This window comes from Triticum urartu, chromosome 6 (genome assembly GCF_003073215.2).
Source record: "Triticum urartu cultivar G1812 chromosome 6, Tu2.1, whole genome shotgun sequence".
NCBI classification, from domain to species: domain Eukaryota; kingdom Viridiplantae; phylum Streptophyta; class Magnoliopsida; order Poales; family Poaceae; genus Triticum; species Triticum urartu.
Genome location: NC_053027.1, coordinates 460,027,035 through 460,051,836, shown reverse-complemented (window position 1 = coordinate 460,051,836; position 24,802 = coordinate 460,027,035). Strand labels below are relative to the sequence as shown.

Below are 24,802 nucleotides of genomic sequence, written 5' to 3'. Positions count from 1 at the left end.
CCTAGATAGGACACTCACGTGTGACGCTTCCATCTGTGGGCCCACGAGGCCATCGTCGATGCATGCATGCATGCATCACTTTGACCTACATCGGGAGAGGTTAATTAATTTCACCATTGATGAGGATTCTTTTGGGTTGTACTTGTACATATATTACGGCAGGAGCATATAGTATGCGGTGAAGAGGGGGGAAGGGGACCATCATATGTAGTACGCTTGATATGAACCTCGCTCTGTGTGGGTGCATGGTTTACGGTTTTTGAGGCATGTGGCACATCAAAGTTGTGCATTTTGGGTATTCAACATATATATGTTTGGCCCACATGCAAAGTGGTGGTGGTTATCCTCTCGCACCCAATTAACGGTTATCAGAGATATCGATGATTTCCATCTATGGGCCCGCTTGGTCCATCACTTCTTTTTGCCTGACAATAAGAGAGGTTAATTTGACTTAGGAGGGGATTATTATTTTTGCTCTGGGATGACATGCATGATACACTTTGAGCACACAGATATGCATGTGTACGCATGAATCCCTCCCATCGAGTCGAAGTGGCTAGTACAACGACACCATCATGAACTGATCTCGCTCTGTGTGGGGAGCTAGTGTACGATTTTTGACACACGCGCCAGATCAATGTTGTGTATTCAAACATGCATGCATGCATCACCTCCATACATATGCATGTAGTGGTTGCCTTCGAATGATACACTCCCTCGCGTGGTTATCGGCGACAAGCCTATATATTCGTGGGCCCGCGTGGACATCCATGATCACCTTGACCAACAACAAGATAGGTTACCATGGCGGATTCTTCATTTGGTTAGTGTTATTGTAGTATAGGTCATGGTGAGATTCAGACCTAATTAAGTTTGAGCGCATATACTATATATGCACGCATGCATGCATATATGAATCCCCGTCGTTGGCTTCAAGTGTGGTGTAACATACATATGCATCGTCAACCTAACCCTCACTCGGTGTGGGGATTTCTAGTTCAAAATCACGGTGCCACATCAAAGTTGTTCATTGTTATTCGAAACACACCTCTCCATACATATGTTTGGGCCACACGCATGCAGTGGTTGTCTTAGGGGACTAGCTACTTGCGTGATTATTGGCGAGCTAGCCCATCTCCAGGGTCGCATGGACGGCCTTCACTTTGACCAACAACAAAAGAGAGGTTGTACGACCAAGGTGGATTGTTCTTGGTCCGTTTTACGATCCATCTTGGTGAGATATATGCCTCTCTGGTCCGCTGACTGAAAGGGTGGGGGGGGGGGGGGTTGCTACATCGCACTTTGCTATGTGAACCTTGGTTGGGAGGCATGCATTCATAGCTTAATTAGGATTCCCTTCATGGCGACACGAGGGGGGTAGGGGCTGCTAGCTACTTCGCACTTTGCTAGGTGAACCTCGGTTGGGGGGAGGGGGCATGCTCATAGCTTAGGATTCCCTTCGTGTCGACACGAGGGGGGCTGCTAGCTACTTCGCACTTTGCTAGGTGAACCTCGTTTGGGGGGGGGGGCATGTGCATTCATAGCTTACGATTCCCTTCGTGCCGACACGAGGGAGGGGTGGCTGCTAGCTACTTCGCACTTTGCTAAGGTGAACCTTGGTTTGGGGGAGGGCATGCATTCATAGCTTAGCTAGGATTCCCTTCGTGCCGACACGAGGGAGGGGGCTGCTAGCTACTTCTCACTTTGCTAGGTGAACCTCAGTTGGGGGGCATGCATTCATAGCTTAGGAATCCCTTCGTGCCGACACGAGGGAGGGGGGCGTGTAGCTCTACTTCACACTTTGCTAGGTGAACCTCGGTGGTTATGCATTCATAGCTTAGGATTCCATTCATGCCGACACGAGGGAGGGGGGCTGGTAACTACTTCGCACTTTGCTACGGTGAACCTCGGTTGGGAGGGGCATGCGTTCATATATAGCTTAGAATTCCCTTCGTGCCGACACGAGGGAGGAGAGGGGCTGGTAGCTACTATGCACTTTGCTAGGTGAACCTTGGTTGAGAGGGAGGGGGCATGCATTCATAATATATAGCTTAGGATTCCCTTCGTGCCGGAACAAGGGAAGAGGGGGGCTGCTAGCTACTTCGCACTTTGCTAGGTGAACCTCGGTTGAGGGGAGGGGGCATGCATTCATAGCTTAGGATTCCCTTCATGCCGACACGAGAGGGTGGGAGCAAGCAATACCGTGCGCTTTGCGAGAGAGGTGTCACATCGAAGTTGCATTTGGTATTTGAAAATCAAACCACCCTTTTGATACATAAATTTGGTCCACATGCAAGTGTGTTCGTGTTCTGACCCTCTCCCGCGTTATTTTTTGCCAAATTTATGAACATTAGACAAGTCGGATGACACAACAGACACGGTTCACTCAAACTAACCATGTGCCACGTCGGTGCACCTGTCACGCACACATACGCATAGTATATTGGGCTCCACGAGGCTCCCCCTCTCAAAAATATCTGCCCAATTTGAGGGTTTTTCTGTTTCATAACACATGGTTGTTATCTACAGACCGTGTGCGATGTTTCTTGTTCCCAATCCCGCCTGCATCAAAAATATCTGCCCGCCTCGAGGGTTTTTCTTTTTCATAACACACGGTTGTTATCTCCGGACCGTGTGCGATGCACTATCATCAAAATTTTCAATAGCCCGGCATTTCACTCCCGTGTTTGACTCCCGCGTAGTAAAATTTTCAGTACCCGCGTCATTTCCTAAAACACCCCCCCCTCCACACACACACACACCAAAACCTTCTCGGGCGTGCGCGCGCGCGCACACACACACACCCTCCCTCGTTCAAAACCCTGGCAAAGTCCCCGCCGCCACTGCCGCCACCGCAAGGCCAACATTGTCAACATCTGCCGGTTTGCCTGTGCAGCTTACCCACCGATCTCCATACCCAGGCCGCCCTGAGTTTCTTAGATGACGCCTGCCAAACGCCCCCTTTCCCACAGATCCCCATCCCCCACTCCAGAGCGTCACAGCCTAAGCCCAGCTATGCTTCCCGTGGAGCTCGAGGAGCGAATGGCCCAAAAAAGGTGTATAGCGGTCTCTTCGCCCGACGTCGCCAAGGAAGCTGACGACCATTACTGGCGGCAGGCACTCAAGCAGCGGGCTAGCGTATGCGGGCATGTCTCGTCCGCCGGCTACGACATCAAGGTCATCGACAGCGACGCCATGAGGCGGGCCGTGTCACAGGTTAAGTGGCCCACCCCCAACCCCTCGGGTTCAACCGTCGTCGATCTCATCCATGGCCCCGCTGCTGATCTCCCCTGGTTGGCTGTCAACAATTTGCCATTCTACATCACCATCGAGCCCCTTTTGTCATTTTTGAAGGACACGTTCTGACGCTGGCTTGGGATTCACAGCTTCCAAGTCAGACCTCATCGACGGCGACCATGAGGACGGCACCCTCTCCGGCTCTTCCAAGGGGAAAGAGCCCATCTGCTCTTCCAAGGGGAAAGCGCCCGTCTGCAACATTAGGGAGGGCACCCTACAGTCGCGCTCTTCCAAGGGGAAGGAGCCCATCTGCGACAACATGGAGCGCATCCAGGGTCCGTGCTCTTCCCACTGGAACGAGCCCATCTGTGATAAGTGAGGAAACCCATGATTTGTTTATTTCAGTTGTTCACAACGTGATGCTCTATATGTGCAATTATTTACTGTGCAGTACATTTCATCAATCCAGTTTTAAACATACTGATAGGAATGCATATATTTGCTTGCTGTTAAGCCTGTTATAGCTAGCATATGCCTCTTTTAAAGTTTTTTGATTGTTCAGTTGTTTGTAGTTAGCATATGTTCAGTTTCAAATAATATCTTTGGTTGTTCGTAGTATGCCTTGTTTATTCCAGTTATTCACAATGTGATGTTCTATATGTGCAAGTATGAACTGTGCAGTTCAATTTCATCAGTATCAGTTTCAACAATACCACTATGAATGACTATATTTGGTTGCTGCATCTTGTAGTTAACACGCCTTTCCATTTTTATTTAACCATAACCAGTGTACTTAGACCGGCACAATACCAGTTTGAATGACCATGTTTGCTTGTTGTTTAATGTTAGGCCTGTTGCAGTTAGCACACCTTTCCACTTGTTTTGCTTTACTAACGTGCTTAAACCTGCACACTGAAGCTATCTTTTGGAGATTATTTTGTCTGCCATGTGTAATTTTGGTTGATGTTTAGCCTGTTGTGCTTAACATGCTTCTTGATGTACCTACACAGGACAATTTTGGGAACGACTGTTGTTTTCCATCGAGGTTAGTTTCATCCCATTGCTTATATCTGCTCATTGTTCAGGATATCCGTAGCTGGTACCATATAGGCTGGCGGCTGATAAGGGACTAATCGGTGAATCGGACTTTTAACTGAATATATCTGCAACCCATTTTTCCTTAGGTTAACTATGGCCATATGTAATATATCTGAGGCTACATAGCAACATGCAGTGTACTTCATGTCTAAATATGCAATCCTAGGCTACATAGCAACAAGGAAGAGTGTTACATTAATGTTCTAATGATGTCTAGATATACGTAGAAGAGCAGCAGCAGCAACAACACAACCCTGTTTGGATACTCAACTTAGCTAGAGGTTAGAGTTAGTTTCTAGCTCATTACTAACCCTGAACTAACTCCATCCAAAGAGTTGTTTGGATGGCAGGGTTAGATTGACAATAAATGCACTAGGAGAACTAGCTCCAATTAGCACCTCTTGGGTTGGATACTAGTTTTTTGGGGTGGGTTATAGATGCAACTAGCTCAAACTAGCCCTCATGTTTAGATATACTTTAGGGCTATTTGAGCTCGAACTAGCTCAAACTAACTGTAACCCGTGGATACATCAGCAGATAATTTTTAAGAATGGACTAAACTCCTTCCGGCCCATAATATAATATGTTAATTCATCTAATATGTGAGTATATTGGATGTTATAAGATACTCCCTCCGTTCCTAAATATTTGTCTTTTTAGAGATTTCAAATGGACTACCACATACGGATGTATATAGACATATTATAAAAGAGTGTTGTACTACATCATTGTGCCATTGATGTTTAGCTTCTAATATTAACTTGGTGCTTTTAGGTACATATGTCATTGGTAAAGATCCGTGTTTTGACCCTTTCTGCGTATGGGGCAATGAGATATCAATGAACCAGCATCAAGTGAGGAAGCTGATAAAGATTGTTAGTAAAATGGGTCCAAAGATGGCAATTAAACTGTTTGTTTACACTTTATCCAAGACAACAGCGAACTGCAGGATGGTAAGTAAGAACTCTGCAGCCTTGTTTTTACTGCCCATAATGAGTTGTGTTAGATGACAATGTTTGAAATCTTATTCCTTTGCAGTGGTTGCCAAAGCAGTTTACTCAAGATTACCTCTCAAACTACATGATTGGTGGGCATGCAAAGGTTAAAGTATTTCTACCAGAACACGATGATTATCTAGATGTTTTCATGAAAACCGTGAAGGATGAGCGGTCAGCCATCACAAGGGGTTGGACTAGAGTCGTGTGTGCCTTCTGCATGGAGGAGGGCACAATATGGGCATTCCGCTTCACCTTGTTCAGCAACCAGAATATATTTCGCCTCTTTCTTTAACGTCTTTAATAGTACAAGTATACAACTGTGATTCATCATTCTTTATTTGGTTCTTATGTAATTCTTGAACATATGTACCTATGAATCGAATAATGCATTGGTTGTTTAAACCTGATGAATATGAATAAAGTTGTAGCATACATTCAAATTCAAATCCAAATCCGGTACAATTTGGAAAAGCAGCAATTAAATTATGGTGAAATTACGCTCTCCGGGTTGTTACGGCACACACGGTTGGTAAAACACAAACGTTTGTGATATGCACCATAATCCGAGACAGTTCACAGAGAGGAAACGTGTGCAAGCATGCACACAGTTGCCGTTTGCAAAACGTGTGCGATGTCAGACAATATCACAAACGGTGCGGGCAAACTAAATGTTTGTGTTAGTTGCCTTATCGTACACGATTCGCAACCATGAATTGTTTCTGATGAAGTATGCATCGTAAACGTTGCACCACAGAATAGCGTGTGCGATAGTTGTCGTGTACGACGATGTTACGATGGTCCGACGTTTCGTAATCCTGTCCGACACTCGTATGACGATTAGCTAATCTTCTTAACGGTGAACCGTTTGTGATGGGCCGCGCATCATACACGTTCTATAATAGTGAACCGTTTGTGATGGGCCGCGCATCGTAAACGTAGCACCACAGAATACCGACTGCGATGGCAATGCGAGCAGAAACGAGTAGGAGTACTGTAGGGGCCCTATCCCTGATGGTTTCTGGGTTGTGTGGGAAGGACCCCCCCTATCGCCCACACTTACTTGGAGACGGTTCCATATGCCGTCGCGGAAAGGGGTTAAAAACCATTTGTTAGGACCGACGCGCACCAGTGATCCCTTAGTTTCCATTAGGACCCCGCTGCCACGGGAGGGTAGGACAAAAGATGTCATGCAAGTTCTTTTCCATAAGCACATATGACTATATACGGAATACATGCCTACATTATATTGATGAATTGGAGCTAGTTCTGTGTCACCCTAGGTTATAATTGTTGCATGATGAATGCCATCCGACATAATTATCCATCACTGATTCATTGCCTATGAGATTTTCACATATTGATCTTTGCTAAGTTACTTTGTCGTTGCCACTGTTGCAATTGCTACAAAACTGCTACTGTTACTTTTGCCACTGTTACCGTTACTTCCATACTACTTTGCTACTAAAAACTTTGTTGTAGATATTAAGTCTTTCAAGTGTGGTTGAATTGACAACTCAACTGCTAATACTTAAGAATATTCTTTGGCCCCCCTTGTGTCGAATCAATAAATTTGGGTTGAATACTCTACCCTCGAAAACTGTTGTGATCCCCTATACTTGTGGGCTATCAAGACTTTTTTTCTGGCGCCGTTGTCGGGGAGCATAGCTCTATTCTCTGAGTCACTTGGTATTTATATCTATTGATCACTATGAATAATTTGAAAGATACCAAAACCAAGATCTATTACTCTAGTACGAGGGGAGGTAAGGAACTGTCATCTAGCTCTGCACTTGATTCACCTTCTGTTTTGAGTAAGCTTGCGACACCACCACCTGCTAGTAATTCTGATATGTCGCAAGTAATTGATCATGCTACTTCTGCTATGCATGATGCTTATGATGATACTACTGCTTTGCTTGATAATACTGTGTCACTGGGTGAATTTCTTGATGAACAACTTGCTAGGGTTAGAGAGAATGGAATTACTGAAACCGATGAAATTATTGAAACTGGAGAATATGATTCTCCTCCTAGATATGAATTGCCTGCTATACCTGATGGTTATGTTATGAATGAAGAAACAACTAGAGACTTCTTTGCTTGTAATGATAGAGAGGATCTTAAGAAATTGTTAGCCAAACTGAAGGAAAAATCTTTGAATTCTAGAATGAAATATGATCCTACGTTTGCTACTTCACCTATCTTTGTTACTGATAAGGATTATGAATTCTCTGTCGATCCTGAGTTAAACGGTGATCCTTGGTTGAATCTGATCCTTTCCATGGTTATGAAACTGAAACTGTTGTGACACATCTTACTAAATTGAATGACATAGCCACCCTATTTTCTCATGAGGAAAAAATTCGCTATTACTATATTCTTAAGTTGTTTCCTTTCTCATTAAAGGGTGATGCTAAGATATGGTTTAATTCTCTTGCTTCTAGTTGTGTGCGTAGCCCCCAAGATATGATATATTACTTCTCTGAAAAACATTTTCCTGCTCATAAGAAACAAGCTCCTTTACAGGAAATATTTAACTTTGTGCAAATTGAAGAAGAGAGTCTCCCACAAGCTTGGGGGAGGCTTCTCAAATTACTTAATGCTTTGCCTGATCATCCTCTCAAGAAAAATGAAATGCTTGATATCTTTTATAATGGACTAACCGATACTTCTAGGGACCACCTAGATAGTTGTGATGGTTGTGTTTTTAGGGAACGAACTGTTGAACAAGATGAAATACTATTGAATAATATATTGAGCAATGATAATGATTGGACTCTTCCTGAACCACCACCTAAGCCAACTCCGAAGAAGAGGGGTATTCTATTTCTCAGTCCTGAAGATATGTAAGAGGCAAAGAAATCTATGAAAGAAAAAAGGTATTAAAGCTAAAGATGTTAAGAATTTACCACCTATTAAGGTATTCTTCCGGTATTCGAGAGTTGCATAATCTCATAGTCAAAGGAATATGTATTTGACATGAAGAAAGCAATAGCAATAAACTGAACGATCAATATGCTAAGCTAACGGGCGGGTCTTTTCCATCACATCATTCTGCTAATGATGTGATCCCATTATCAAATGACAACATATGTCAATGGTTAGGAAACCTTAACCATCTTTGAACAACGAGCTAGTTTAGTAGAGGATTACTAGGGACACGGTATTTGTTTATGTATTCACACATGTATTTAAGTTTTCGATCAATACAATTCTAGCATGAATATAAACCTTTATCATGAATAAGGAAATATAAAATAACAATTTTATTATTACCTCTAGGGCATATTTCCTTCAGATTATTTATCTCACTCTGTAAGGTTTCAATCTGAAAGCCTCATGCTTCACCATGTTCGTGCTTGTGGATTAACAACCTCCGACAATTTATACATGACATGATTTATGCTCCCTCTGTTCCACAATGCAATGAATATTTCTTTTTTCGAAAGTCAAAGATGTCCACATTTGACAAAGTTTCTAGAATAAACTATCAATATCCAAAGTACTAAATAAATAAACTATAAAAGTACACGTGGGTGTTGACTTTTTTAAAACTTGGTCAAACATTGATACGCTTCACTTTTTAAAACAAAGTATGTACTATATTTTAGAACGCGAGGAGTATTAATTAGCATATGGTTCCACGCCTAGGGAGCACGGTCTCTACCTGAACTTAATTGGCACTAAAACAATAAGACAAGATGAGAACAAAGTTTTTCTGTGAAAATAATTTGGCTAATTGTCACCGGGTCGCTGATGTATACAGCTGGTCAGGCCTTAATGCAGCATTAATGTTACACTAAAATGAAAACCGAGATCAATCACTTGTACATATATCTTGATCCTCGCATTCCCGTCTCTTCCTCTTAGAGGCCGCTATAAACATGCTTCATTCCCTTTTCTCTTGTTCGTCAGTGCAAAGCATTGCTTTTATTTCAAATATGTTCCTTCTATTTTGATTCTAACTGCGCATCTGAATGATCAATATTGAAAACCAGAAGCCATATAATTTGGTGCAGCGCCGCAGCTTCCAAGTATTTCTCACTTCCACTACCCTTTAATTGTTATTGCATACCATTATTGTTGGTGGTTTGTACTATTTGTATGTGACCAAGGTAAGTTATGAAATATTGGTTGGTCAATCATAGAGCTATATGATTATTGTAGATGAATACTACAATCAGAAGCCGCAATTACGCAAATCATAGTTTTGAATTAGTTTTGTAGATGAATGTTATCATGTCCATCCAGTACTGTAGTTTAACCCTGCAGGCCTGGGACATGTGTGACGTCAACCACTACTTGTGACGCCAACCACTACTTTGGATACATCTTTTGTAGTGATGCTAACATATCATTTAACAATAGTTGTAAAAAAAACTAAGTAATATGCTACCAGGCAAATGAGGATGTGTCTTAGTATCTGGACATATCCTACAATGCAATAAAGGGTGTTCTCACCCTAGAATTATGTAAGCCAAAATATAGAAGGCCCACGAACTGAGCAACGACCCCCGACCCGCAAATAGAGCGGTAAGGAATCTATTCATGAATAAACTATCAAACAAATAAACGGTAGGAAGGTAGAACGGCGCAGCAAGGCGCGGTATGCTTCCAGTGTATATCCATACCCGATGAATTTTCATTGGTTTTGGATCTAAGCATGATTTTCTGCCCATGGATTGTTTTCGTAGGCGGGCAGAGAATGTCTCGATGGATTTGGTTATGGAACGAAAACAGAGAAGGAGGCCTCCCATTTTATATATGTAAAAATGCACGCGTATTAATTAATCTTGGTCAGCCCACCAAACTGCAGTGAAGAGACATCTGAAGCTCTGACATGAGGGTAACTTTGTAGCCGAATCCAACGGCAGCTCTGAGACAAATCCCCTCCACCACTGCACCAGCTTGGGCCTGACCCGGTGGCCCTAGGAGCGATCGAGTTTAACTGCCGAACCCCTTCGACCCTGCTCAGCTCAGCTGCTGTGCTCTACCACGCGGATCGCCTCTTCGGCGGTGGCCTACGGCTACCTACGCAGGCGCACGGCGCGCCCACAGCTAACATGGAGGCAAGTTACAACCACTCCAACGGGTGTCCAAGCCAGTCTTTAAAGCCCTACCATCCCACGCACACACGCGCAGATCCTTCTCCACCCACAGTCTCAATCACGACGAACGAGCACGGCTCGACCCATCGATCTCCGCCGTGGAGCCAGTGAGGACGACGACATGAGCTCGTCGGTGCACGGCGTCGGCCAGAACCAGAACGAGGCGGGAGGCGGCGGCGGCGATAATGGCAGAAAGAAGGCGGGGGCGGAGGAGAAGGTGGAGAAGGTGCCGTTCATGAAGCTCTTCTCGTTCGCCGACCGGTGGGACTACGTGCTGATGGCGGTGGGCTCGGTGGGCGCGTGCGCGCACGGCGCCTCCGTGCCCGTCTTCTTCATCTTCTTCGGCAAGCTCATCAACATCATCGGCATCGCCTCCTTCTTCCCCGCCATGGTCTCCGGCCGCGTCGCCAAGGTACGTGCCCCCATGCACAAACCGGCATTGTTGGCTGGCTCCTTCAATTACCCGGCCAGCGACGACGACGCGCGGTGGTAGGTTAACCATTGTTTCTGTTTCGGCCGTCGTTTTCGTTTCGCAGTACTCGCTGGACTTCGTGTACCTGGGCGTGGTCATACTCTTCTCGTCGTGGACCGGTGAGCGCGTCTTCTCAATGCAACCGAGCTGATCTTGTCCGGATGCACATCTGTGCAGAGGGGACAAAGACGCAAAACGTTAGTAGTACGTGCTCTCATCACGCGCATGGCTCCATGCGCTTGCTTTGCTTGCTGCAGAGGTGGCGTGCTGGATGCACACGGGGGAGCGGCAGGCGGCGAAGATGCGGCTGGCGTACCTGCGGTCCATGCTGGACCAGGACATCGCCGTCTTCGACACCGAGGCGTCCACCGGCGAGGTCATCAACGCCATCACCAGCGACGTCCTCGTCGTCCAGGACGCCATCTCCGAGAAGGTGCGTACGCTCCTCCACTCCATGCATGCGCGTGCTGCCGCCTTTCTTGCCGTTGCGCTGGCCCATGCCAAACCGGCCGGCCGGAGAGAGAGAAGCGGGGATGGTGGTGGTGAGCTCAGCTCAGTCCGTCGATATGGTGGGGAGTTATGAGAGTTGGTGAAGGGCATTGAAGGCGTTGGGGGTGCAGGACAGCGGGAGGAGGATCAAGTCATCCATCGAACCACTATACACTATAGCTCCGTCATGTAGATTGGATTCTACGTCACGGGATACACTCCCGGTCGAATTCCACCCGCCTTTGCGCTCCCTCCAACTGAATTTCACGTCAGGCGCGAGTGCGTGACACAGCCGCGATGCATATTCAGGCACACGCATCTCTCCTGCCGTAAAAAGAAAGTACTAGTAGATGAAGATTTTCAAAATCAAATGCGCTGATTTGTCATTAAATTTTGCATCGGCACGTACGTACGTACAACATCTTGTCCCATGCATCCAGTAACTTCCTTCGATAAAATATCTAAAATTTTCAAGTCCGGTGAAATGTGAATTTTCACCAGATTCATATTCCCAACTCATGTGTACTGTCTACGGGGAACTCGTTGCTTATTCTACTCGCCACTCTTTTTTCCTACACTGCAAAGAGATAAATGTGATTTGATGCACGACTCTGTCTCTCTCTTTCCAGATTGACATGGATCACAATAAATGAAGGTCTTGATCCACCGACTGTTTAGATAGAGCACAACGCGCACGCACTGTTCCCATCTGTCCTACTGTAGTGGCTTGATCTGATCCGGGCACACGACCTATATATGCATGCTTATTTATGACCAGTGGACGGTTTATGTTGCAATAGCAACAGTTCTCTATCATGAGCTGGCTATCACTGTCTGTCATAAAAATTCTCTACTCTTTGCTACAGTCGTATACTGGCCACTCTGGCCATAAAAAAAATCGTACGATCGTACCGAGGGCAAAAATGAATACGCTCCTTCAAGTAGAAAGAGCACTGCTATGGACGACATTGTGTTCACGATTCCACGACATATATCACATCCTCCATGCATGTATCAAAGTGAAGCAAACGACTGGATTGCCCGTCGTGGAGCAATCGTGCAAACATGCATCGTCCACACAACAATTCCGAAGTAGAAATGTTCTCCTTCGGGTGATTATTCGAAAAAATGGCCAACGTTTAGTGGTTTCTCCACGTTAACATTATGAGGATTGGTTTTTACCAAATACGACGGGTTAGAAGTCCGATCCTGTCATAAGATCGGACTAATGTGGAAAATCAAATAGTCGTGACATTTTTCCACATTTTCTAAGGATTCTCAGAAGTTCTAGAAAGAAAAGATATTGAAATCCAAGCAAAGACACAGAGCTTACCCTCTCTAACATGTGATACATTTTCAGAGGTTTCTAAGTTACAAACTATTGCACCAAGTTATGCGGAAAATATAGTTTACACCCAAAATTGTTTTGTGCACATAATACGTCTTTTTTATATACTTGTGTGCAACGACATTGTTCGATTTAATCAACAAGCTATGGGTACTACATGATCCATAAGTTGTCACCATTGTAATTCTTTTTCTTTTGGGGCAGGTCTTTTTTTATAGCTAGGACTGTTCATTGTAATTGTAATTCACGAAAAAAACACTCCATCCGATCGATATTAACTTGTCATTGATTTAGTTAAAAAAATGAATTGGGGGAGTAGAAAAGAAATGTTTTCTCTGCTTCGAGGAGAATTCTAGTGGTCATCCTGATAAACGTGTCACGTACATCTCGACCTTGCTTCTGCTCTTGTGGACTCTGCTCCCCATAATGCTCTGTGGGGCCGGCATGAGAGGATCGCTTAATCGCACGGCCTTCTGCAGACCTTCACACCTCGCAGAGGCGTGAGCGTGACCAGCTGCTGCTACTCTCTTTTTTCTTTTTTTTTACCTCACCAGTTGACCGGTCAATTTGATCACCATTGCAGTCTCGGTGAACATGTTGCTCGTGCTGACAAATTAAGCCGTGTGTCCGTGTGGCCGCAGGTGGGCAACTTCATGCACTACATCAGCCGGTTCCTGGCCGGGTTCGCCATCGGCTTCTCGCGCGTGTGGCAGATCAGCCTCGTCACGCTCGCCATCGTGCCGCTCATCGCCATCGCCGGCGGCACCTACGCCTACGTCACCATCGGCCTCATGGCGCGCGTCCGCAAGTCCTACGTCAAGGCCGGCGAGATCGCCGAGGAGGTGATCGGCAACGTGCGCACGGTGCAGGCCTTCGTCGGCGAGGAGAAGGCCGTGAGGACGTACCGCGAGGCGCTGCTGCGAACGTACAAGTACGGCAAGCGGGGCGGCCTCGCCAAGGGCCTCGGCCTCGGCTCCATGCACTCGGTGCTCTTCCTCTCCTGGGCGCTGCTCGTCTGGTTCACCGGCATCGTCGTCCACAAGCGCATCTCCAACGGCGGCGAGTCCTTCACCACCATGCTCAACGTCGTCATCGCCGGCCTGTGAGTACAGTGCAGACCTTCATTCCCACGTCCATGTCGACCATGGCTAGCTAATGGATGTCGATTATGTGCAATGTGCGCGCGCAGGTCGCTTGGCCAGGCGGCGCCCAACATATCGACGTTCCTCCGGGCGAGGACGGCGGCGTACCCGATCTTCCAGATGATCGAGAGGAGCACCGTGAACAAGAGCAGCTCCAGGGCCGGCCGCACGCTGCAGGCGGTGGAGGGCAACATCCACTTCCGCGACGTGCGGTTCGCGTACCCGTCCCGCCCGGACGTGGTCATCCTCGACCGCCTCAGCCTGGACTTCCCGGCCGGCAAGATCGTCGCCCTCGTCGGCGGCAGCGGCTCCGGCAAGAGCACCGTGGTCTCCCTCATCGAGCGGTTCTACGAGCCGCTCTCCGGCGCGGTCCTCCTCGACGGGCACGACATCAGGGACCTGGACGTCAAGTGGCTGCGCGGGCAGATCGGGCTCGTCAACCAGGAGCCGGCGCTGTTCGCGACGAGCATCCGGGAGAACATACTCTACGGCAAGAGCGACGCCACCGCGGACGAGATCGACCACGCGGCGAAGCTGTCGGAGGCCATCACCTTCATCAACAACCTCCCCGAGCGGTACGAGACGCAGGTCGGCGAGCGAGGGATACAGCTCTCTGGAGGGCAGAAGCAGCGGATCGCCATCTCGAGGGCGATACTCAAGAACCCATCCATACTGCTCCTCGACGAGGCCACCAGCGCGCTCGACGCCGAGTCCGAGAAGAGCGTGCAGGAGGCGCTGGACCGCGTCATGGTCGGCCGCACCACCGTGGTGATCGCGCACCGGCTGTCCACCATCAGGAACGCCGACACCATCGCCGTCGTGGACGGGGGCAGGATCGTCGAGACCGGCACGCACGAGCAGCTCATGGCCAACCCTCTCAGCGCCTACTCGTCGCTGATCCAGCTGCAGGAGGCTGCTCAGCTTCAGCGCAAGCCCTCTTTCTCGCACAGCACGAGCATCACCAGGCCACTAAGGCACGTGTCCGTACATGGCATCGACATTGTTTCGTGCAGGCGGTCAGCGTGAGCTAACTAATAGTCATTTTTAACATGGTTTCAGCTTCAAGTATTCGAGGGAGCTGTCAAGGACGAGCAGGGGTGGCAGCTTCCGCTCCGACAAGGACTCGATAAGCCGGTACGGCGCCGGGGAGGCGAACGACGAAGGGCAGGGCAAGGGGAAGCCCGTGTCCATGAAGAAGCTCTACTCCATGGTGCGGCCGGACTGGGTGTTCGGCGTGTCGGGCACCCTCAGCGCGTTCGTGGCGGGCGCCCAGATGCCGCTCTTCGCCCTGGGCGTGACGCAGGCGCTGGTGTCCTACTACATGGGGTGGGAGACCACCAAGAGGGAGGTGCGCAAGATCGCCACGCTCTTCTGCGGCGGCGCCGTGCTCACCGTGGTGTTCCACGTGATCGAGCACCTCAGCTTCGGCATCATGGGCGAGCGGCTCACGCTGCGCGTCCGGGAGAAGATGTTCGCGGCCATCCTGCGGAACGAGATCGGGTGGTTCGACAGCACCACCCACACCAGCTCCATGCTGGCGTCGCGGCTCGAGACCGACGCCACGCTGGTGCGCACCATCGTCGTCGATCGCTCCACCATCCTGCTGCAGAACGTCGGCATGATCGTCACCTCGCTCATCATCGCCTTCATACTCAACTGGAGGATTACGCTGGTCGTGCTCGCCACGTATCCCCTCATGGTCAGCGGCCACATCAGTGAGGTGAACACAGCTTCATCTTGATTTTAACCATGTTGGTGTATATTTCAGTGGCCTCGCCGACTCTTCTTTGGCCTAATCAGAATGATGTCGATTATGATGTGCTGCAACAGAAAATGTTCATGAAAGGATACGGAGGGAACCTTGGCAAGTCGTATCTGAAGGCCAACATGCTCGCCGCCGAGGCGGTGAGCAACATGAGGACGGTGGCCGCCTTCTGCGCGGAGGAGAAGGTGATAAAGCTCTACGCTGATGAGCTCAAGGAGCCCGGGAAGCGGTCCTTCCGGCGAGGACAGGGAGCCGGCGTCTTCTATGGAGTCTCTCAGTTCTTCCTCTTCTCTTCCTATGCGCTGGCTTTATGGTAAGTAAATTGTTACTGAAACACAGCCCAGCTCAGTCTAAACCTGCTGTACTCCAAGAGCAACTGGTGAAATGTTTGAAAATTTCAGGTACGGTTCGCATCTGATGAGCAAGGAGTTGGCCACCTTCAGGTCCGTGATGAAGTCCTTCATGGTGCTCATAGTGACAGCGCTGGCAATGGGCGAGACGCTGGCGATGGCGCCGGACATCATCAAGGGGAACCAGATGGCGTCCTCGGTGTTCGAGATCCTGGACAGGAAGACCGAGGTCCAGATCGACACCGGCGACGACATCAAGAAGGTGGAGGGAGTGATCCAACTGCGGGACGTTGAATTCCGTTACCCGTCGAGGTCGGAGGTGGCCGTGTTCAAAGGTCTCGACCTCCTGATGAAGGCCGGCAAGAGCATGGCGCTCGTCGGGATGAGCGGCTCCGGCAAGAGCACCGTTCTCTCGCTCATCCTCCGCTTCTACGATCCGATCGCCGGAAAAGTTTTGGTCGATGGTATTTTGTTGTTCAAATTTCAAACGTGACAGCTTCTGTTCCAGATAAGCGGGCTGAACAAAGTACAATGATGGATTTTGCAGGAAAGGACATCAAGAAGCTTAAGCTGAAGTCGCTGAGGAGGCACATCGGCCTGGTGCAGCAAGAGCCGGCGCTGTTCGCGACGACGATCTACGAAAACATCCTCTATGGCAAGGACGGCGCGACAGAGGCCGAGGTCATCGAGGCGGCGAAGCTGGCGAACGCGCACACCTTCATCAGCTCGCTGCCGGAGGGGTACCAGACCAAGGTCGGGGAGCGCGGCGTGCAGCTGTCGGGCGGGCAGAAGCAGCGCATCGCCATCGCGCGCGCCATCGTCAAGGACCCGGCCATCCTGCTCCTGGACGAGGCGACGAGCGCGCTGGACGTGGAGTCGGAGCGTGTGGTGCAGCAGGCGCTGGACAGGGTGATGAAGAACCGGACAACAGTGATGGTGGCGCACCGGCTGTCGACGATCAAGAACGCCAACGTCATCTCGGTGATCCAGGACGGCAAGATCATCGAGCAGGGGGATCACCAGCACCTGATCGAGAACAAGAATGGCGCCTACCACAAGCTCGTCAACTTGCAGCAGCAGCAGCAGCAACAGCTGCAGGGGGGGCAGAGCTCATGAGCTCCCTGGGGAAGAACCATGTGCTTCTGTATCCAGCTGGGCTTCCCTCAAGTTCATCGAATGTAAAAGCTGTGCTCTACATTTTCTTTTTCTTAAAGTGTGTGTTCACCATTATACAGGGAGAAGTGCTCTCATGTTGATTTCTTTGTAGCAGTAGATAGTAATTGCAAATTTTCATTTAGGATTATATAAATTTATATATATATATGGATGTTGCTGGGTGATAAAAGTTTTTTTTAATTATATAGCATTGCAGCCCCTGCTCCATTCAATTGAAGCAAGTTATAAACGTTTCATTACACTTCATAGTTTTTTCTTTAGCCCAAGCTGTTCTTTGCTGCTCACTCCATCTGGAAATACTTGTCATAGAAATATTTCCAGAGGGAGTACTTTTTTTAGCAATGGGTTTCCCCCGATTTTCATTACTGAAAACCATCAACTATCTTACAGACAACTGCCAAAACATAGAGAGGGGAAAATATAACAGCAGCATAGAATCCTAGCATCAGCCAGTACAGGCAATACAAGAAGCTTTTCAGCAACCACAGCAAACTGCCTGAATAAACTTGACTGGATGCAGAAATTCTGTAATATGGTGAACAGGTTTTGTTCTTTGCTACTTGTCTCTTTTTCGCCAGTAATCAGTATTTTTGTCCAGGAAAAGAAACAAAGTTTATAACGGTGCAGCCTGTATGTGACTGGTGTATTAGACTGTCAGTACAGGATTGACTCTGTCAAACAAGCTGCTACAAAATGACGTGGGCCTGGACCAGGTTAAATTCAACTGTGGGCTGCTCTTTCCTGGGAATCCCTAGAACCAAACAAAGCCTAAACAAAATGGCCAGTGACTCAAGCAAAAATATATTTTATATATATAGGCAAGGAATTCCGTATCAGAAAGCAGAAAAGAAAATCTTAGCCTAAACTCTTAAGCTCTATTGCATCCTGAGTTGATCCCCAAGAAAAGGGACGGATTGGAAACTACGTACAGCAAAAGGATTTAGACATTCTAACCTGACTAGAAAAATAATCAGTACTGAAGAACTGCCACCGAGTTGGTGTCCAGCTTCCTCTTCTTTTTGCCCAGAGGGTCACTTCGAGAGCCCCTGCGGGGCTCCTGCGCAACATTCTGCTGTGAGATCATGCAGTCCAGCAGGCCTTTTCTTCGTGCAGATGGCATGCCCCTCATCAACCGTGTTGCGTTTTTGTCCACACTAGGGCCCTTCACAGATTTAGATGCAGAAGCAGCCTTCGGTTTCTTCACCTTCAGTTGATGCTCAGACTTTGGCATCAGAGGAGTGTCCTTGTCATCTGCAAATGAGACATACAGAACAGGGAACCATTAATCCTTCTTTTCTTTTAAAATAAACTAAAATAGCATGTAACATAATGAACAGACAGGGTTATGGAACTAGAACCACATTCTCTACAGTTTGTTCACTTGCCATTAAATTGTTATATGTATACTATGACAAGAGACCCTAAATTGAGGATGCACCAGGGATTGTACTGCAATGCACTTGTTTGCATAACATAAGACAGATGACTGTCGTTGAAAATAAAACCTTACCAAATTCCTCAAACTTAAACACCTCAAAGTCATCAACAGAGATCGTTCGCTTGGGACATGGAGGTGGAGTTGATGGTCTCTCCAGATTGGTGATTTCTGAAGCACTAGGGGCATGCCTCCTCCCCACATCATCTTGGAAAGATGCTCTGAGTGGAGTGGTTTCTTCTTTTTTCTTTGTGCTGTTGGAAGCATCAACTGAAGATCTCTTAGTTGGTTCCTCAGCAAGGAGAGATGTTTTGCATTCACTTGTTTCACCAATCTCAAACTTATCGCCAGGACTTCTATTACTGGAAGTTAAACAGTCTGCATCTATATTATCCAAAACTGACACAGGAGATGCACCACTCCTGGCCTCCTCTAGCAAACTTGAGAACCACGGAAACATGCCCTGCCTAACATAGAAGAGTATATATGCTTCCTGGTTTAGTGCACACGTCTCAGTAATAGAATCAACCTGCAACACAAGTGTGATTATTACAAGGTGAAAAGATGTCTCATAAAAGCAAGAGCAACTAATTGCACCTACATTTGAATCATTCATCAAGTGCCAGGTGCTTGGTGAAGAACGAATAGTGCACACATAATGGCCATAGTTAGGTAAGCCAGAATGCTCAACAACGCCATAAAGATCATACATTAGTTCCTGAAGCATGTGAAAATACAATTAAACATCAAATCATGTCTTCATGGTAAGCCTACCAGCAGAGAAAAGCATAAAACTAACCTCCTTGTCTGGATTATTGTGGAAAGGCTTCAAATCAAGTTCTGGTGGGTATGCCACATGTTTGTCAATCTTTTCAATGGAATTGTCAAGGGTGGTGAAGCGCTTGAGTTGAAATGCAATGACATCAGGTGCTTTATCAAGCACAAGCCGCTTATCCTTACAAACTTGAACTTTACAACTTTCACAGGTGAGCTTGTTCTCATCGTCACCAACTTGCTCCACCTTGGTAAAAGATTCCAAAGCAGCAACAAGGTCATCAACCTGATCAATCTCCAAGCTGAGATCCAGGAAGGGCTCAAATGTCTCCGAACAGTGACCACAATCACGGCATGTCAACTATGCAAGAAGAATAGCATTAGTTGAAAGACAAACCACAAAGAGAAAACAAATATGCAATGACAGAGTACATACCAGGCTTTTAAGCCGACCACCAAACACCTGTTTGACAATACTTTCCTCATCAAAAGATGAGGGCTTCCCCTTTGACTTGGGATCAAGGGTGCATTTGTGCAAATTATCGAGCAAGCAACGAAGGAACTCATGTGCATCCTCTTGCTGTCCTGGTCTAAAATCTGACGATAATTCTGGCAAGTTTTCATCAAGGAATCCAACAAAATTCATAACATTGTCGTCAAAATGGCAATACTTCGAATAGTAGCAAGATGTAAGAATTTACTCCCTCCGTCCAGAAATACTTGTCCTAGAAATGGATAAAATGGATGTATCTATAACTAAAATAAGTCTAGATACAACCATTTCTAATACAAGTATTTTCGGACGGAGGGAGTAATATAAAGTCAAGAGAAAGCATGCACATTTCAAGGTGCAAAATCAGGGGAAATGACCATGAATGCTGACAACACTAATTTGAGATGAAATTAATAGATGAGGCATAGAACTCAAAAGCAAAGGATACTGCTTAAATTATCTTTGAACCTCGCTGGCACTAAAACAGCTCCAGACCTTCGAATTGATTCTTCAATGTGTTCTTTAAGGGCGCAAAAGGAACAGAACCCATCTTCATCATCTGGAAGGTAGCAATAGAATGAATCATGTTAAGCAAAATAAAAAAGATTCAGGACACTTTCACACAATTAAAATGATTATCAGAAACTATCCATACATGAGCATGGAGTAGAGTGGTCAGTGCAGCGGAGCTTCTTAAAAAGTGGGACAGTATGAGTTATGCACTGAAGAGTTGCATTTAAGAAGCATGTGTTCCCCATATTCCGAAGACCAGCTCCCTGCACATGGAGAATATTTTGTAACAATTTAAAAATGAATAAACACCAAAACATGACACTAGCATATCAAAACTTGGCAAAGAATATAATGCATACCACTGACTGGGGTTGTCTGAAGCGAGAAAAAAACAAGGAGAGCGGCTTATTTTCATTGTCAGAAGGTTCAAGGGCACGCTGTTAAGCAGAAGCAGTCAGTACAATTGTCACAAACAATGCAAGGAAAGGTCTAATCTGAAATATTGCATGATAAATGTCAGATAATAGAAGGCCACTTACATTTGAGCTCCAATGCTTAGTGTTATGAAGGGGTGGTGAGTGCTGCTTAGTATCCGCCCCCCATTTTTTGATTTCATCCTGCAGCAGTACCAACAAAAAAAGTAGGGAATGTTATACACCTAAAAGAAAAATTATTTGACAAACATATTCCAACCACAGTTTATCATGTATATCATTAAGCACACATAATTGGATCACATGCTCCACAAGGACTTTAGGTAGAAATGCAGATGTACACAGTAAAAAACTTACAACAGAACTGGGTTCATCTGTGGTAAGGGGTTCTGACTGCTGCCTTATTTCCCCATCTAGCACACCTGAGTCATCCTAAAATAGCAACCACCAAAACAGAAGACAGGGTTAGAGAACTGTTACATACAAAAGGACTCCATGCAGGAATGCCACATACAACTAAGTTCAGGATATCATATGTAATTAAATTGCATATGAGCTGGCTGAATGGTAATAGGTTTTGGCAGCACAAGCTGTAAGTCTTGTGAATTGCCAAAATTCAGGGAAACTGTTTTTAGATAAAAGGCTTGTAAGTGGCCGAGTTACAGAAAGTTCCAGTGTGCAGAACTTAATTAAATTTGAATTTACACCAGATGTCAATTATAAGACTTTCAAATAGAATATAATGTACACAACTGTTACAAGTTTCAATTAATAGATGGCAGAAAATGAGGCAAGTCACTGTAAAATTCCCTGGAGAAAGCCACGCAAAAATTGCCAAGGTTCAAATGGCATACCAATAATTCCTCAGATTCCAGCTGAAGTTGTTCCACATCACATTCCTTATCCGTAGGTGAAGGTGGTGAACATAACTTGTTTGATTCATCTACTACAGCAGAAATGCTCTGAAACAGCACATTGATAGACACCACTTAGCAAACATCGCCATCACATGAGTTCAAACAGACTAACTGTGAAATCAAACTCTTGAATAAAGGCCTGGGGCAAGAGAACATACCTCAGAATGGGGCTGCTGGCTATCAGGAAAAGAAGGTGCACTTGGCATGTATTCATCATCCACTGAATCCAAGCCGCTCTGTGCCAGAGAAAATGCACACCATCAGAACTACAAAAATTCAATATCACACATTTGCACTAAATATGAAGGTTACAGTAGCTTCTAGCTCACAGTTTGACAAGGTTCTGTTGCTGCAGGAGCACAAACACTATCCCAGGAATTTGAATAGCTCTGTTAAGCATAAGGGAGGACCAACATGACCAAATTAGGGTTTTGTGTATGGTAGCAAAATATATTGTACAAATTTGATCAGGCATTAGCATAATTCATTATCTTACAACAGCCTGAAGCGGTTGGCACATGGAGAAGAATGGTTGGCACTGCTTACTTTTCTCATCCCCATTTTCTAGAGAGATGTCGCCCTGAAAAAACAACAATTCTTACCGTCAGATCTGCATTTAGATGACATGATACTATAAAACTACCTTTTATGAAAGGTATTCACGTATTTGCCCCAAATAGGGCACAACAGAAGGCTCGGATTAAAGGGAAACCAAAACTATCACCATTCTAATTCGCGCAACTACGGGCAGCCCATCGCGTCGAAACATTTTGACCAGACAAAATGATCACCATCATGATTGCGGCCGTCTACTAGCTAGTAAAAATGGCAGCGCGGATTAACCAAATCGGGATTCTCAGACCCACTCCGACGGGGATTCGAGATTCAACCGCGCGCAAAAACAAATCACACCCTGAGTTAGCTGCTGAGGACCGAGTCGTACCGCGCGAGGTAAAAGCTGATTACGATACTTTCACGGGGTGTTCGAAGTCCCGAACGAATCAAACACCGAAACTAACAAACCGGGCAATTGAATCTCACCTTCGCGGGGGAGGGCTGGCTCAGGCTCGCGGCGGCGTCGTCGTCCGCCATCAGTCGGGCAGCAAGCGCCGGCTAGGGTTTGGCAGGGGTAGGTGGCGGAGAGGTTGGTGCGAGATGGGGGAGAGGGGGGCCGCGGAAATTGGGGGGAAATCGGAAGGCGAGAGATTGTTCAGTGGATTGGAGGGGGGTGGGGAGACTAATCGAGGCGGTGGCCTGGCGGGGGATCAAAAAGGCGGGGCGAATTGCTCGGCGGAAGGGGGGAGAGGAGGGAAATTTTGGGGGTTTGAAACGGAGGGGGGGCGAGGAGAACTGTCGCACGCGGCGGGATAGGGGAAATGGGGAACGGGCAAGGTGGGAAAGCGGAAAACGCCCAAAATCGAGGGCGGCGGCCGACTGGGCGCTGGGGAACGTGGTGTGGTTTCCCGTTTTCGTTTCCCGCTCGCTGGCCGGTCTGGTGCCCGGTCTTTTGCCGCGCTCTCGGCGCGACGGGGCGAGGCCGGCCGACGGGCCCCGAGCAAACCAGGCCACATGGGCACGGCCCGGCTGTAAAAGGGCCTGGCACCGCATGGCATGGCCATGCTCGGCACGCCAGTTATAAAGGTCGGCCCGGCCTGGTACCGCTGCCGGCCAGCCCATGTTGGTTTTCGGCCTTGTGGGTTGTTTGTTTTCTGGAAAACAGGAAGAACTAAAAAATAGTTTTTTTTTGGGGGGGGGGGGGGGACATATGGCCCTCATATCGTCCCGCTCACATGCGCGTGCCGGACGGGCCGCGTTGGGCCCGTCATCAAAAGGGTTGTGTCGTGACCGGTCAACACGCCTGGCTTTTGGGGTCGCCCTTGTTCTGTGGCGGGGCAAAGGCCGGTTCAGCCCTTTTAATCACGTGCGGGGCAAAAATTGTCAGCCCGCAAGGCACGACACATATGTCCAAGTTTGGCCCCGGGGCATTTGAATAGGCTCTCCTATTTATCTAAGTTAAATTGTGTGGATCAAAAGACTCTCTTACAACTCTAATGGAGAGGAGGAGGGTCGTCTTCCTAAAAAGGGAAAATGAGGGGATCATCTGCCACGTTCGCTCGACAGGCTGGATCCACCCATGAACCCTTTAAAGGATCGAGAAGATAGGTTCAGATGAAGGGTGAATGGATACTTAACAAGGCAGAGGTGTGATTTTGAAATTTTCTGGATTTAGGCAAATATTAACATAAGTTAAATGGCAACCAATACTTCCTACACATGCATATCTAGAGATTGGACAGCGGATAAAGGAACAGAATGCAAGTGCAGGAAAGTAAAGGGAGGTGGAGATCGAAAAATCAAACGCATGAAGAAACATGGTGATTTTTGGCATGGTTCTGATAGGTGGTGCTATCGTACGTCCACGTTGATGGAGACTTCAACCCATGGGGAGTAACGGTTGCGCGAGTCCATGAAGGGTCCGTGAAGAAGCAACCTTGTCTATGCCATCATGGCTTACGTCCACGAAGGACTAGCCTCACTCGAGGTAGATCTTCATTAAGTAGGCGATCTTCTTGACCTTACAAACTCCTTGGTTCAACTCCACAAGATTTGAAGGCTCCCAAGTGATACTTAATCAATCTAGAAGACACCACTTTTCAAAAGGTAATAAATGTTGATGATGATGATGAACTCCTTGCTCTTGTGCTTCAGAAGATAGTCTTCTCAACACTCAATCACTCTCTCATAGATTTGGCATGGTAGTAATATAAGGATCTGGGTGGAAAGCAACTTGAGGGGGCTATAAATCAAAAATCAAATGGTTGGAGTGGAATCTCTTGATCTCAACACAAGTGTAGGTGGTTCTCTCTCATAAAATGGATATGGAAAGTGGTGGCTTTGTCCTGGTTGCTCTCCCTGAGGGTAGGTGGTGTGGGTGGGGTATTTATAGCCTTCACCAAAAATCTTACACAACTTTATGCACAACTCGGTGACACCGGCTGGAAAACTTGGTGAGACCGATTAGTGCAAAAGGTTTGAACTTTAGATGTTTCAGT

At 47.0% G+C, this 24,802-nt stretch overlaps 2 protein-coding genes across 2 annotated transcripts; one reads left to right on the top strand and one right to left on the bottom strand.

Annotated features, from left to right (window-relative positions):
• Positions 1-10,300: 10,300 nt before the first annotated feature.
• Positions 10,301-17,363, top strand: LOC125514194 (ABC transporter B family member 2-like). The gene is made up of 9 exons (XM_048679475.1): positions 10,301-10,853; positions 10,978-11,032; positions 11,171-11,346; positions 13,392-13,852; positions 13,940-14,866; positions 14,952-15,612; positions 15,723-15,970; positions 16,059-16,471; positions 16,555-17,363. Exons 1-9 carry the CDS (start codon positions 10,563-10,565, stop codon positions 17,121-17,123), a joined length of 3,801 nt encoding a protein of 1,266 aa, XP_048535432.1. The 5' UTR covers positions 10,301-10,562; the 3' UTR covers positions 17,124-17,363.
• Positions 17,364-17,972: 609 nt separating this feature from the next.
• Positions 17,973-23,049, bottom strand: LOC125514195 (ubiquitin carboxyl-terminal hydrolase 21-like). The gene is made up of 15 exons (XM_048679476.1): positions 22,791-23,049; positions 22,246-22,329; positions 22,079-22,138; positions 21,908-21,985; positions 21,687-21,794; positions 21,190-21,264; positions 20,938-21,015; positions 20,758-20,835; positions 20,541-20,661; positions 20,334-20,444; positions 19,829-20,001; positions 19,418-19,753; positions 19,220-19,336; positions 18,694-19,147; positions 17,973-18,434 (listed from the first exon to the last, which is right to left on the bottom strand). The coding sequence occupies exons 1-15, from the start codon at positions 22,839-22,841 to the stop codon at positions 18,154-18,156; spliced, it is 2,205 nt and encodes a 734-aa protein (XP_048535433.1). The 5' UTR covers positions 22,842-23,049; the 3' UTR covers positions 17,973-18,153.
• Positions 23,050-24,802: the final 1,753 nt, after the last annotated feature.